Source organism: Rhinolophus ferrumequinum (assembly GCF_004115265.2).
Source record: "Rhinolophus ferrumequinum isolate MPI-CBG mRhiFer1 chromosome 13 unlocalized genomic scaffold, mRhiFer1_v1.p Super_scaffold_3, whole genome shotgun sequence".
NCBI classification, from domain to species: Eukaryota; Metazoa; Chordata; class Mammalia; order Chiroptera; family Rhinolophidae; genus Rhinolophus; species Rhinolophus ferrumequinum.
This window is the reverse complement of record NW_022680356.1, coordinates 1,428,556-1,441,064: the sequence shown is the minus strand read 5'-3', so window position 1 is coordinate 1,441,064 and position 12,509 is coordinate 1,428,556. Positions and strand designations below refer to the sequence as shown.

The following is a 12,509-nucleotide window of genomic DNA, read 5'->3' as shown; positions in this document are numbered from 1 at the left end:
TATTCATAAAAACTTGAGTCCCTTGGATGTATTTGAGGAATTTTTGTTTATTCTACACAAATGCAAATCCTCAAATTTGGAAAAAAGCTGTCTTGGCCCTTGTTTGGCTTAAAGTGAACAGGTCACTGTTTAAAAAGTGAGTTTAGAGAATGTTCACTTCCACGTGATTCTCGTGAAGTCTTGTGTCCCAAGGGCCTGCCACAGGGGGACTGTGGCACATGCATTTGGTTGAAATACAACTAAGTCTTCACGCAGATATATTTTGCAGACTTTTAAAAAAGAAACATTTACATAAACAATAAATGTGAAGACATCAAGATTTAAGGTGAGCAGACCAGCATTTACAAAGCAGATTTGAGGGAGTGTCATATCTCATTTTCGAGAACGCTTGTATTCTAAGAGCAGTACAATTAGCCTGTTGCGTAGGGTCTTAATCTTGTTTGCATAGTGTTGTTGAAATACTTTCTTTAGCTTTTGCCTTAACAAATCCAAAGATGGAAGATGATGACAGTCTGGTATATTCAACATGATGTGAAAAAATTCATCCCACATATCCAAATGAGGAAGCCTGGAGAAAAAAAGCATAAATAAAAGATAAAATGTAGTGTTCAACCAGGGTAACCCCACTCCTGCATCTGACTTCCACAGGTTTGGACAGCTGAATGTAACAATGTGCACCTAAACACATCTAATGCGTCAAGGTAGAAATGTTGAATCTATTACAAATAAGAGAAATTAAACATCTTATCAAATGTCTATAAATACATTGTTCCCAAAAAGCAGTTGAAGTAGCCTTAATAATAGATCATCAGTGGAAAAACTCTTTTTTTTTTTTTTTTTAAAGAAAACTGATCTGCTTTGGCCGGCTGTATATGCTGTAATGCCAAGATCTGATCCTCTGGCCACCAGTTCTGACGAGCCTATTTCATATGTGCCAAGACCAGGTGGACAGGCGGCGCTGGCCAGAACAGAGCTCAGATTTAGAGTTCCAACTGCTGTACTGTTGAAAGTAACTGCAAAACCTCCAGAACCTGGAGAGAAGGCACCGGGAAAGAAGAGCATAACTAAATTTGTGTTCCAGACAGGAAATTCAGCCCGTTATTATCACACTTCTCTCTACCCTGGTGGTCAGAGATGGAAGCCTTCTGATCACGCTCTGGTCCTTCCATTATGAGCGAGAGAAAGAATAAATGGTTGCTAAATTTGATGACTCATAATGAAAAATAAAGCATAGTTGTTGTAAGTTTCCCTCTGGGGCCTGAATCTAACATACTTGTGTTACAGACACTACATTTTAGAAAATTACTGCTGACTGTGCTTGTTCTTGTCAGGGTATGTGAAAATCCATTCAGCTGTACACTGGATGAGTGTACTTTTCTGTGTGTGTTTTTATACTTCAAAAGCAGTTAAGAAAAAGTAAAAATGATGTGAACATACATGTACTGATGCTCAGTTTAAACATTATCAAGTTTATTCACATGACATTGTATTGAGGGTCATCTCTGTTTATAGTAGAGTCCTAGTCCGTTTTCACTGTGATTTTACAGATAACAGAAACATGCCAGTCATACTGGGGTGGGACTTCAAACCCTACCCAGTGATGGATGGCGGCCTCATCATATTACTTTATAACCTTCAAAGCACTTTCACGTGCATTATTTCCTTTGCTTCTTGGAAGACACATCCAGGGAAAGTAGGGCCATTATTACTCCCATTTACACAGGGAGAAGACAAGCTGACACCGGAGGCTCAGGAAAGCCAGGTGCCTGGAGCGTACAGCATGACAACCACTCAGCCAGGAGCTCCTGCTGCTTCTGTGAGGCACTGGCTGCCCCGCTGTCACCAACGGGAACAGCAGTTGTGAGGCTGTGGAACTTGCTCACTGTACCCAGCACCCAGGACTCTCATGTCACCACACTTTCCAAGGTGGTTCTTCCACGTGGTGGCAGAGATCCATTTTCCCCAGATGGAGCCCAATGTTCTACTATATTTAGCCTCTTCACGGCAGCACCCACACCGATACCCACCTTCTAAAGAGACCTTCCGGCTTCCAGACTCCGCCTTCATTTTTCAATTTCATGTAAGAGCCAAAAAGCATGCAGTATACTGTTGCAGCAACTCCAAAGTAATCAATCTATAAAGAAAATATAGGCCTATCTTACTAACATAGTAATTTACATGGTATATTAAGATGTCTAACTTAAGCAGCAAAGTAAATAATCACAGGAGATAACTTTTAAACAATTTTGGAAGCCATCTGTTCAACCATCCCACTGATGTGCCCTACTGAATACCTGTCCAGGCTTTGCTAGCAGCTTCGCCCACTGACAGACCGCCCACTGCCCTCGGAGGTAGCCCCCGGAAAGCTCGGTTCTCCGTGAACTACAGCGTCCTTCCAAGCCTTTTGTCACTCAGAGGCAAACACAACACTCTAATCCCCTTCAGCACGGGCAGCTTGCAAGGCCTCCGCCTCCCTTCCTGGGGCCCCTGGCCACTGCTCCCACTGCACTGCAAGGCCTCTGCTGTGGGATGAGCTCACAACCGAACACAACACTTGAGTACGTTCTACATCCCCAAACAGGGCACCAGAGCAGCTCAAACTAACTAGATGCCCAAACTCATCTTGAAAATGTAGTAAGTGTCATATAGGAAAGTGTTTTCAAATCTCGCGTTGTTCCATACCTGGTAGTTCCATGATTTGTTACTGAGCATCTCAGTACACTGGAAACCAGAGGTTTCACACTTTCCTGTAAAAGTCGTCCCTTTCGGGAAAAGTTTCATATCTATACTCTGACCCAGGTCAATCAGTGCCAAGCCAGCAGATAAATCGTCATCTTCGCTGTCCTGTTCCAAGAATCTGTATTAAGCATAAACAAGGGCCAGGATGCGTGAGTACAAAAGTAAGTCTGCTGGGGAAACGGGAAGTGGGGCCCTGTTACAAGTGCGACACTCACCTGCTCCCGAGTATGAAGTTGTCTGGCTTAATGTCCCCGTGGATGATTTCACAGCTGTGGACTTGTTCCACCATGTGGAGCATGCTGACAGCAAAGGACAGCACCAGAGCCTGAGGCATCACCTTCTCAGGGGTGTTCTTATAGAGGTTGATGGCATTCTAGAAACCACGGAAAGTGGAATCCTGAGTTGGCGGCACAGCTTCAGTGACATTCCAAGTTAAGAGCTCAGCCCCGCCTGCCACTCCAGTAAAGGCTCACAACATACGCATGTGCAAGGACAAGCCAGGCGTGCACCCTGCACCCATGTCCACACTGTCGACGTGAACACACCTACCAGGAGTGTCCCATAGCTGTACAGGTCTCCCACCAGCACGCTGCCGTCCTGGAAGAAGTGGGCAGAATAGAACTTGATAAACAGGTGCCGCACGCTGGGCTTCAGCCTCTCCATCAGCTGAGTCCCAATGTAGAATTCCCAGGGGTTGGCGGGCTTCTGGACCTGCAAACCAGGCACATGACAGTCACGTCCACTCTCACATTCTGGAAAATGGTGGCCAGAAAGCAACTTTCATCACAGTGAAGGATGCGGGGTGGGAAGTGGTGACAAGCTGCTGCAGTTCTGGACTTGCCACAACTTAATTCTAGAGGCAAGGCAATTCTGGGTCCTTGTAGGAGAGTTTTGTTTCTTATGTGCTCATTATAGACCTCAAAAAACCCACCAAGGTCTTCAACAAAAAAGAAAAAAATAGGCCAGCAATTCCAGTTCTAAAATGCATTTCTATAGTGTACAAAACGCTGCTCAGATCATTTACCTTCAGAATAAACTTCTGTTTACTGTTGGTGTCCTTCACGTCTCCGTGGGTAACTTCATAGACCTGGGCAAAAGCCCCTTCTCCAAGAAGACGATCAACGTTGACTAGCAGAGAACCTTAGAGATAGATGTGTCGAGGTGAAACTAGGGCTCAACACATAAGAATTCATCAAAAGGAAGTATTTGTCAAATTTTCTCGGTGCTTAAATTGTTTTAACAAATACACATGGATACAGCCCCCTAGGAGACGCTTTCCCCATCTTGCATGAAAGTTAAACAGATCCCACTGCCACATGCCCCCCTTTTGCACGGCTCGACGGAGGGGCATGGGCCGCACCGCGGCCGGACCTGTCACTGAGCAGCAGGAACCTGGACCCCTCTCCTCACCAATGTGCTCCTATTTAAAGGGGACACACCTGTGCTGCCTACATGGCAAGATTGCTGTGATGTCAGAAAGAATGTGTAAAAATCCTCTGCAAAGTGGCAAACAAAGGTCTAACATGCCTTTGAAAAATGCAAGTGTTTTATACCAGAATCAAAAGGGCTAAGTGTAATTGTACCAATATTTCTAATAGATAACTAAACTTTTTAATTGAAATAAACCTTGTATCTCAGAACAGTGTTTGATGTACAGAAAAGCTACAGACAGGACAGTGTCCATGTGTTCTACACCCAGTCACTCTTATAGCTAACTCACATAACCGTGGTACACTTATCCCAAATAAAGGACCAACACTGGTATGTCACTCAGATGTCACTTGTTTCCCCCTAATGTTCTAGAACATAGTCATCAAGTCTCCTCAGCCTCCGCCTGGCTGCGACAGTTTCTAACCTCCTGTTTTTGACAACCACGACAGTTTCAAGGAGTACTGGTCAGGTAGGCTATGGAATGTCCCTCAAACTGGAGTTGTCTTGTTATTTTTCAATAACACTGGGGTTATTGGTTTGGGGAGAAAGACCACAGAGGTGAAGTTGTAATACATTTTAAAATTAATTTTAAAAAAAGAATTCACATATGCAAAACCAAATATAAAAAAGTAGACTCCTGATTTCTCATCTGGCATCTAAGGAGCACAGAAGTCATTACTCTACTCTCACAATGAGAAAAAAGTGGAAAAAAAGGAAAATCAACAACTCTTTTTAGATCCATTAGATAACTGAGGTCAAGGGCAAACTGCTGCCCCCAAACTGAGGAGACAGACAGGCGGACAGAGAGAACCACAGCTGGCCAGAGCAGAGGTCCCGGAGGAGGAACCCCGGTACCAGGCAGATTGTAACAGAAAGAAGTGACATATCAGACTATGTTTAAGGACAAGTGTCTAGGGAAACCCAATGATAACAAGGGAGACAGAAAGAAGGACACAAGGGAAACTAGCTGATAGACATCCTACAGCGACAGCTAACAGTAAACAGCCTAATCCCAGGTAAGCACAAGCCTTCCACAAAGGCCCATTTACCTCAGTTCCTCTGACCCAGCATACCAGGTGGCTTCTTACAAAGGTTACAAGGCAAACTAAAAGACAAACACAGCTTGAAAAGACAGAGTGAGCATCAGAACCAGACAGGGATATAACAAAGATTCTGACATCATCAGACCAGGAATTAAAGAGAATTATGATTAACATGCTTCAGGCTCTAATGAAAAAAGTACAATGTACAAGGACAGATGGGTTATGTAAGCAGACACCCAAACTCTGAGAAAGAACCCACAGGAAATGCTGGCTAGAAAACACTAAGAGAAAGGAAGACTGTCTGATGTGCTCATTAACAGGCGGTACAAAGCCGAGGAAAGGATCTCTGAGTCTGAGGATGTGTTGATAGAAACTTTCAAAACTGAAATGCAAAGAGAAAAAACATGTTCCAGAACTGTGGGACAATTACAAAAGGTGTTAACGTGTATAATGAAAATATTAGGAGGAATAAAAAGAGAAAAAACAAAGAAATATTGGAGGAATAATAGTTGAGAAATTTCCAAAATTAGTGACAGACACTTAGTCAGAGATCCAGGAATCTTATAACACCAAGTAAGAGAACTACCAAAAACCCTACACCTCACCATGTGACCATGTGATATTCAAACTGCAGGAAATGAGACAAGGAGAAAATACTGAAAGAAGCCGGGACAAAACCACCTGCCAGGACAAGAGTCACAGGACTTCTCACCTCTCTTCAGAGAGCACAATAAGTATGGAAGGAAAGACTACCCACCAAGGATTCCGTGTCCACAGGTGATCCCTCAAAGGTGAGGAGGAAATAAAGACTTTCTGAGACAAACAAACATTCAGGCAATCAGTCACCAGTAAACCTGCCTTTCAAGAAATGTTAAAAGTGTAGGAGAAGGGACAAAATCAAATCTATGTATTTAGCTTGTGGATTAGTGAAATGAGCGGCAGTCATGTTATAAGGGACAGGAGGGAGGGACATTGATATTCTGTTATCAGTACACAAACTACTTGTGAAGTGGTAACATGCTATTGGAAGGTGGACATGGATTAGTTGTAAATGAGTATTGCAAACGCTAGGGAACCACTAAAAAAAGTAAAAAAAAAGTATAACTGATATGCTACGAGAAGAGAGAAAATGAAATTACATATATATTCAACTAAAACCAGAGAAGGCAGAGAGTGGAAGACAAAAGGAAACAAAGAACAAGGGTAATGACTAGAAAACAATAAACAACTGTAGAAGATATTAATCCAACCACATCAACAATCTCTAGGCTAAATATACCAATGAAATCAGAGACTGTCACAGTACATAAAAACCTAAGACCCGACTATATGTTGTCTATAAGAAACACATCTCAAATATAAAGACACAGATAGATTAAAAGTAAAGTGATGGAGAACGATAAGCCATGCTAACATTAATGACGAGAAGCTGGAGTAGCTATGTTAATTTCAGAGCAGATTTCAGAGCAAGGAAAATTGTCAGGGATAAAAAGAGGTATTAAATGACGATAAAGTGTCAATTCTCCAAGAAGACATAACAGTCCTAAATGTGCACGTGCCCAACAACACGGCATTAAAATGGTGAGGCAAAAATTGACAGATCTACAAGAATAGATGAATTCATTATTGTAGTTGGAGATTTCTATAGCCTTTTATCAGTAATGTGACAGATCTGACAGAAAATCGATAAGGCCATGGTTGAACTGGATCTAATTGACATTTGTAGAACACCTCATTTAACAACAGCAGGATATACATTCTTTTCAAACTCACATGGAACATTCACCCAGACAAACCACATTCTGGGCCATAACACACACCTTTACCAAATTAAAAAAAAAAATCCGAAGTAAACAGAAAAAAGACAAAATCAGACTTAGAGCAGAAATCAATGAAATTGAAAACAGAAAATCAGTAAAGAATATAAACAAAACCAAAAGCTAATTGTTTCAAATGATCAATAAAGCCAATAGGCTTCTAGCCAGGTTACCTAAGGGGGAGAGGGGGGAAGGACACATTACAAACATCAGAAGTGAAACAAGGGGCATCACTACAGATCCTATGGACATTAAAAAGCTAATAAAGAAATACTATGAACAATTCTATGCCCACAAATTTGATAACCTAGAGGAAATAGAACAATTCTTTAAAAGAAACAATCACAGGAAGAAATAGACAATCTGAATACGCCTATATATAGCTGTAAAGAAACTAAATCAGTAATTAATAGCCTTCCCAAAGAGAAGCACTGAGGCCAGATGGGTGCACTGATGAATCCTACCAAATATTTAAGGAAGAAATTATACCCATTCTCTACAATCTCTTTCAAAGGATAACTCATTCTATGAGATCAGCATCACCCTAATACCAAAACCAGGCAAACACATTACAAGAAAACTACAGACCAGTATCTCTCAAGAACATAGATGCAAAAATTCTCCACAAAATATTAGCAAATTGAATCCAAGAAAGTATAAAATACCATAACCATATGGGATTTAATCCAGGGATGCAAGGCTGGTCCAACATTCAAAAATCAATCAATGTAATCCATCACGTCAACAGACTGAAAATAAAAATCACATGATCATATCAATAGATGCAGAAAAAGTATTTAACAAAATCCAACCTCTATTTCACTATCTGCAAACTAAGAAGAGGGGGGAGTTTCCTCAACTCAATAAAGAGTATTTACTAACACCTGCAGCTAATGTCACACGTAACGGTGAAAAACTAGACAGATGTTTCCTTGCTAAGATCAGGAACAAGGCAGGACGTCCCCTCACCACTCCCATTCAACATCTACTGGAAGTCCTAGCTAATGCAACTGTATAAGAAAAGGAAATAGAAGGTATAAGATTGGGCAGGATGAAATAAAACTGTCTTTGTACATTTTTTATCCAGAAAATCCCAAAGAATCAACAAAAAAATCTCCTGTACCTAATAAGCGATCATAGTAAGGTTGCAGGATACAAGATTAATACACAAAAGTCCATTGCTCTCCTTTGTACCAGAAATGAGTAAGCGGAACTTGAAATTAAAAACACAAGACCATTTACATTAACACCCAGGTTTGCAAGGCTTACCTAAGAATTAAAACACTTAAGTATAAACCTAACAAAATATGTACCAGATCGGTATGAGGAAAATGACAAAACTCTGATGAAAAATTAAAGATCTAAATAAACAGAGATATTCCATGTACATGGATAGGAAGATACAATATTATCAAGATGTCAGTTCTTCTCAACTTGATTTATAGATTCAATGCCATCCCAATAAAAATCCCAGCATTTCATACATATTGACAAACTGATTCTAAAGTTTATATGGAGGAAAAAGATCCACAATAGCCAACACAATATTGAAAAACAAATCGGAGGACTGATACTATTCAACATCAAGAGTTACTATAAAAGCTACAGTAATCAGGACACTGGTACTGGTGAAAGAATAGACAGATAAGTCAATGGAACAGAAAGAGCCCAGAAATAGACCAAAACAGAGTGAGCTGCTCACTGACAAAGGAGCAAAGGCAATTCAATTAAGAAAGGAATTTTTTCAACAAAAGGTGATAGAACTGAACAACAATAGGCAAAAATAAATCTAGACACAGAATCTTCACAAAAGTTAAGTCAAAGAAGATCACAGACCTAAATGTAAAACACAAACTATACCGTGTTTTCCCAAAAATAAGATCTAGCCAGACGATCAGCTCTAATGCATCTTTTGGAGCAAAGATTAATATAAGACCCAGTCTTACTTTACTATAAGACAGGGTCTATAACATAATATAATATAATATAGTTAATATAATATAATATAATACCGGGTCTTATATTAATTTTTTCTACAAAAGACGCATTAGAGCTGATGGTCTGGCTAGGTCTTATTTTCGGGGAAACATGGTAAGTCCTAAAAGGTAACACAGGAGAAAGCTGATGACCTCTTAGATACAACACCAACAGCATGATCCGTGAAAGGAAAAAGTTGATAAACTGGATGTCATTAAAATTTAAAATTAAGAACTTCTGCTCTGCAAAAGACACAGTTAATAGAATGAGAAGACAAGCCAGAGACTGAGAGAAAATCTTCACAAAACACTTATCTAATAAAGGACTGTTATCCAAAATACACAGTGAACTCTTAAAACTCAACATTAAGAAAATGAACAACTAAATAAAAAATGGGCATAAAGCCTAAACATATATCTCACCAAAGAGGATAAGCAGATGGCAAATAAACACACAAATGTTCAGTATCACATGTCATTAGGGAACTGTAAATTAAAACAATAGTGAGGTCCCACTGTACACCTATTAGAATGGCTGAACCTGAAAACACTGACAACAGCAAGTGGCTGCGAGGGTGGGGAACCGCAGAGCTCACTCCTGCAGGCCAGATTCAAAGCGGTACACAGCCCTCTGGAGGGCAGTTCGGCAGTTTCTTATAAAAGTAAGCACACCCTTGCCATCTGATCCAGTAGTCACACTCCTTGGTATTCACCCAACAAACTGAAAACTTGTGTCCACACAAAGACCGCACTGAAATGTTCACAGCAGCTTTCTTCATATTTGTCAAAATTTGGAAGCAACAAAGATCACCCTCAATAGGTGATGGATAAACAAACTATGGTATGTCCACACAAGGCAATATTACACAGCTACTAAAGAGTCAGCCATTGAAAGACACAGAGGACTTAAATGCAACTCTATGATATCCTGGAAAAGGCAAAGTGATGGGGACAGTAGTAAAGACTAGTGGTTGCCAGGGTTTCAGGTGGCGGCGGAAGGAATGAACAGGTGGGGCACAGGGCACTTTGAGGACCATGAGACCACTGTTCTTAGACGTGGATGTGCGTTTTACAATTAGATGGGTACTAATTTTGATACTGTAATAATACATATCCCTATACATTTGTCCAAAGCCACAGAATGTATGACACCAACAGTGAACCCCGATGTAAATTGTGGACTTTAGTTAGTAATAATGTAACAATATTGGCTCAACTCAACAAATGGACACACTAACGCAAGACGTTAATAATGGGGAGTCTGTGTGTGTCGGGGGCATGTTGCGAGAAGTCTTGCTCCCATCGTTGTCTATAATCACTGTGTCCCACTAACAGTTAGTCCTTTCACTTAATAGCATGCTTGGAGGCCACCCCCTGTGCGTACCGAGACTGCATGTCACTGCATGTCCCCGCTGACACCTGCAGCTTCCAACCTGCTTTTACATGCACACGCCCTTGTGAATGTGTGCGAGTGTCGCAGGAAGTCTTAGATGCAAGTGTGCACTTTATATGGTGCTAGGTGGCCAGCTGGCCTCTGTAAGTTACAGCCCCAGCAGCAATCAAAAGGCTAGTGTCATGGCTTCACAGAACGTTCTCAGCTTAGGCCTGTGGATGAAAGCTCATCCATCCATCCATCCATCCATCCATCCATCCGTCCGTCCGTCCGTCCGTCCAGGGGTGGAGGTGCCAGGAGCAGTCACGCACACTCAGTAAGCCCCGTCTTCCCACAGAGAAATCAGACTTGGACGTTCACTACCACAGTTCTCACCCAGCTGGAACTCGCTCTTGGGCTTGACAGCAGGAAGTTTGCGCGGCCATTCAAAGGCATCTGGACGGGATCGCACTGGCTGAGAAAGCCCCGCTAAAAGTTTGAGAATCAGTTCATCATCCCATGGATTCACAATAGTGAGGTCTTAAAAGGAATGGAAACAGAAGCAGAGTAAACTCAGTACCCAAGAAATGACAAATAACGCAAGTGGAGGCACACATTAAGTAAGCTTTTGAAAGCCTCATCTTTCAAGACATTGATTCAAATAATAAAGAACAATTTCCAAAAGTCAAAATGGGTATCTGCACAGCTCATTACCTGTCATTTTAGGTCTACAAATTTAGACCAGTGCTCGATTGAGACAAAGGGACACCTCAGGCGCGCGGTGCTGCTGGATTCTGCCTTGAGCACAGGTGTGGGTGCCCGTGTCTGAGGCAGATGGGGTATTCACAGGCTACTCACATGCTCAGATATGTCTTTAAATTGCTTTTCCACTTGGTCTACAAAACATGTGGCATCTTAACACTTGTACTACCTATGTGCAATGTGCATGTAGGAGATACTTTGGGTCCACAAAAGAAAGTTATTTCTAATGGGAACACAGAAGCTGGGGGCAGTTATCAAAGACTAACCCAGCGTAACGAACACTTTTATTCAGCGCCAAGCGTACAGAGGACACTGATCTGAAAACTTTAGTTAGTAAAGTCATCTGGTCCTTACAATAAGACTGACATAGGTATGACCACCATCTCCACTTTAAAGAGGGCCACAGAGGAGGGTAATGACCTCCAATGAGGGGGAGCCAGGATGAACCTAGCCAGTCTCCTCCAGGGGCTGTGCTCTTAACTACAATACAAGACCAATTCTGACTAGCCTGGGTGTGGGGTCCCTCAACCCTGAGCCTGTTTACTTTCCTGTAAAATGGGAACAACGGTATCATAGTAAATGCCTAGCACAGTGGGCCCCCCAATCTCAATCCCCTCTTCCAAGAGTGGTGACTTGGCACCTTCTAAGATCACAATGGGTGAATGAGCCCACAGGCGTGCTACTGCTGTATATACCGGGACTTGCACGTAAGACCTGCCTGAGCTCCTGTCCTGCTCGGCGAGCTGTGTGCAGAGCAGCTTTTACCAGGCCACTGTCCTTATCAGGGGACAAGAAGACTGAGCATCATTGCTACCTGGGGCAGGGCCACTCCCAAGTGGGCGAGTCTGCGTCTGTTCTGCCTGGGGCCCAGCGCTGGCGTCTGCCGGCCCCCCTGCAGCGGCAAGGTCAGTGTCGGCGAGTGTACAAGCCTCCAGGCCCCGCTCCGCCTCCCGGGTCAGCAGGCCACCTGCAGCTGGTGGGCGAGGATGCAGCAAGGACACTGAACACGCATCTGCGGGGACTGCTGGTGCCAGACCTTCCTCCTGAACGGGACTGATGGTGAAAGGGATGAGAGAGGAGGAAACAAACATGTGATTACAAGCCTCCTGGATCTGATCACGTCAAGTCCCACACAGCAGTTTCCTTTTCATTCTAGAAATGACATTTCAAAGTTGCTTAACAAAGAGTTGACTAAAGCCATTTTCTTCAGACAAACAGATGCATGCAAATACAGACAGCTAGTACAATATGAACAGAAAGAAATCAAAGCCATGTAGTGCATGTATCAAGTAGGTGGGTATTCTTTAGCAGGAATGTTCGGAGGAACGGGTTTAATTCTGCCAAGCTGTCATCTGAGCGTCAGTACTAT

At 42.3% G+C, this 12,509-nt stretch overlaps 1 protein-coding gene across 1 annotated transcript in view; it reads right to left on the bottom strand.

Annotated features, from left to right (window-relative positions):
• The window catches only part of BUB1 (BUB1 mitotic checkpoint serine/threonine kinase), a 50,111-nt gene continuing 37,602 nt past the window's right edge, over positions 1–12,509 (bottom strand). The window contains exons 18-25 of the mRNA XM_033100975.1: positions 11,955–12,193; positions 10,775–10,918; positions 3,764–3,879; positions 3,289–3,450; positions 2,955–3,112; positions 2,683–2,857; positions 2,028–2,134; positions 1–568 (exon numbers count right to left, since the gene is read on the bottom strand). Coding sequence (XP_032956866.1) covers positions 373–568; positions 2,028–2,134; positions 2,683–2,857; positions 2,955–3,112; positions 3,289–3,450; positions 3,764–3,879; positions 10,775–10,918; positions 11,955–12,193 — 1,297 coding nt within the window. The 3' untranslated portion in view covers positions 1–372. The remainder of the gene's footprint in view (positions 569–2,027; positions 2,135–2,682; positions 2,858–2,954; positions 3,113–3,288; positions 3,451–3,763; positions 3,880–10,774; positions 10,919–11,954; positions 12,194–12,509) is intronic.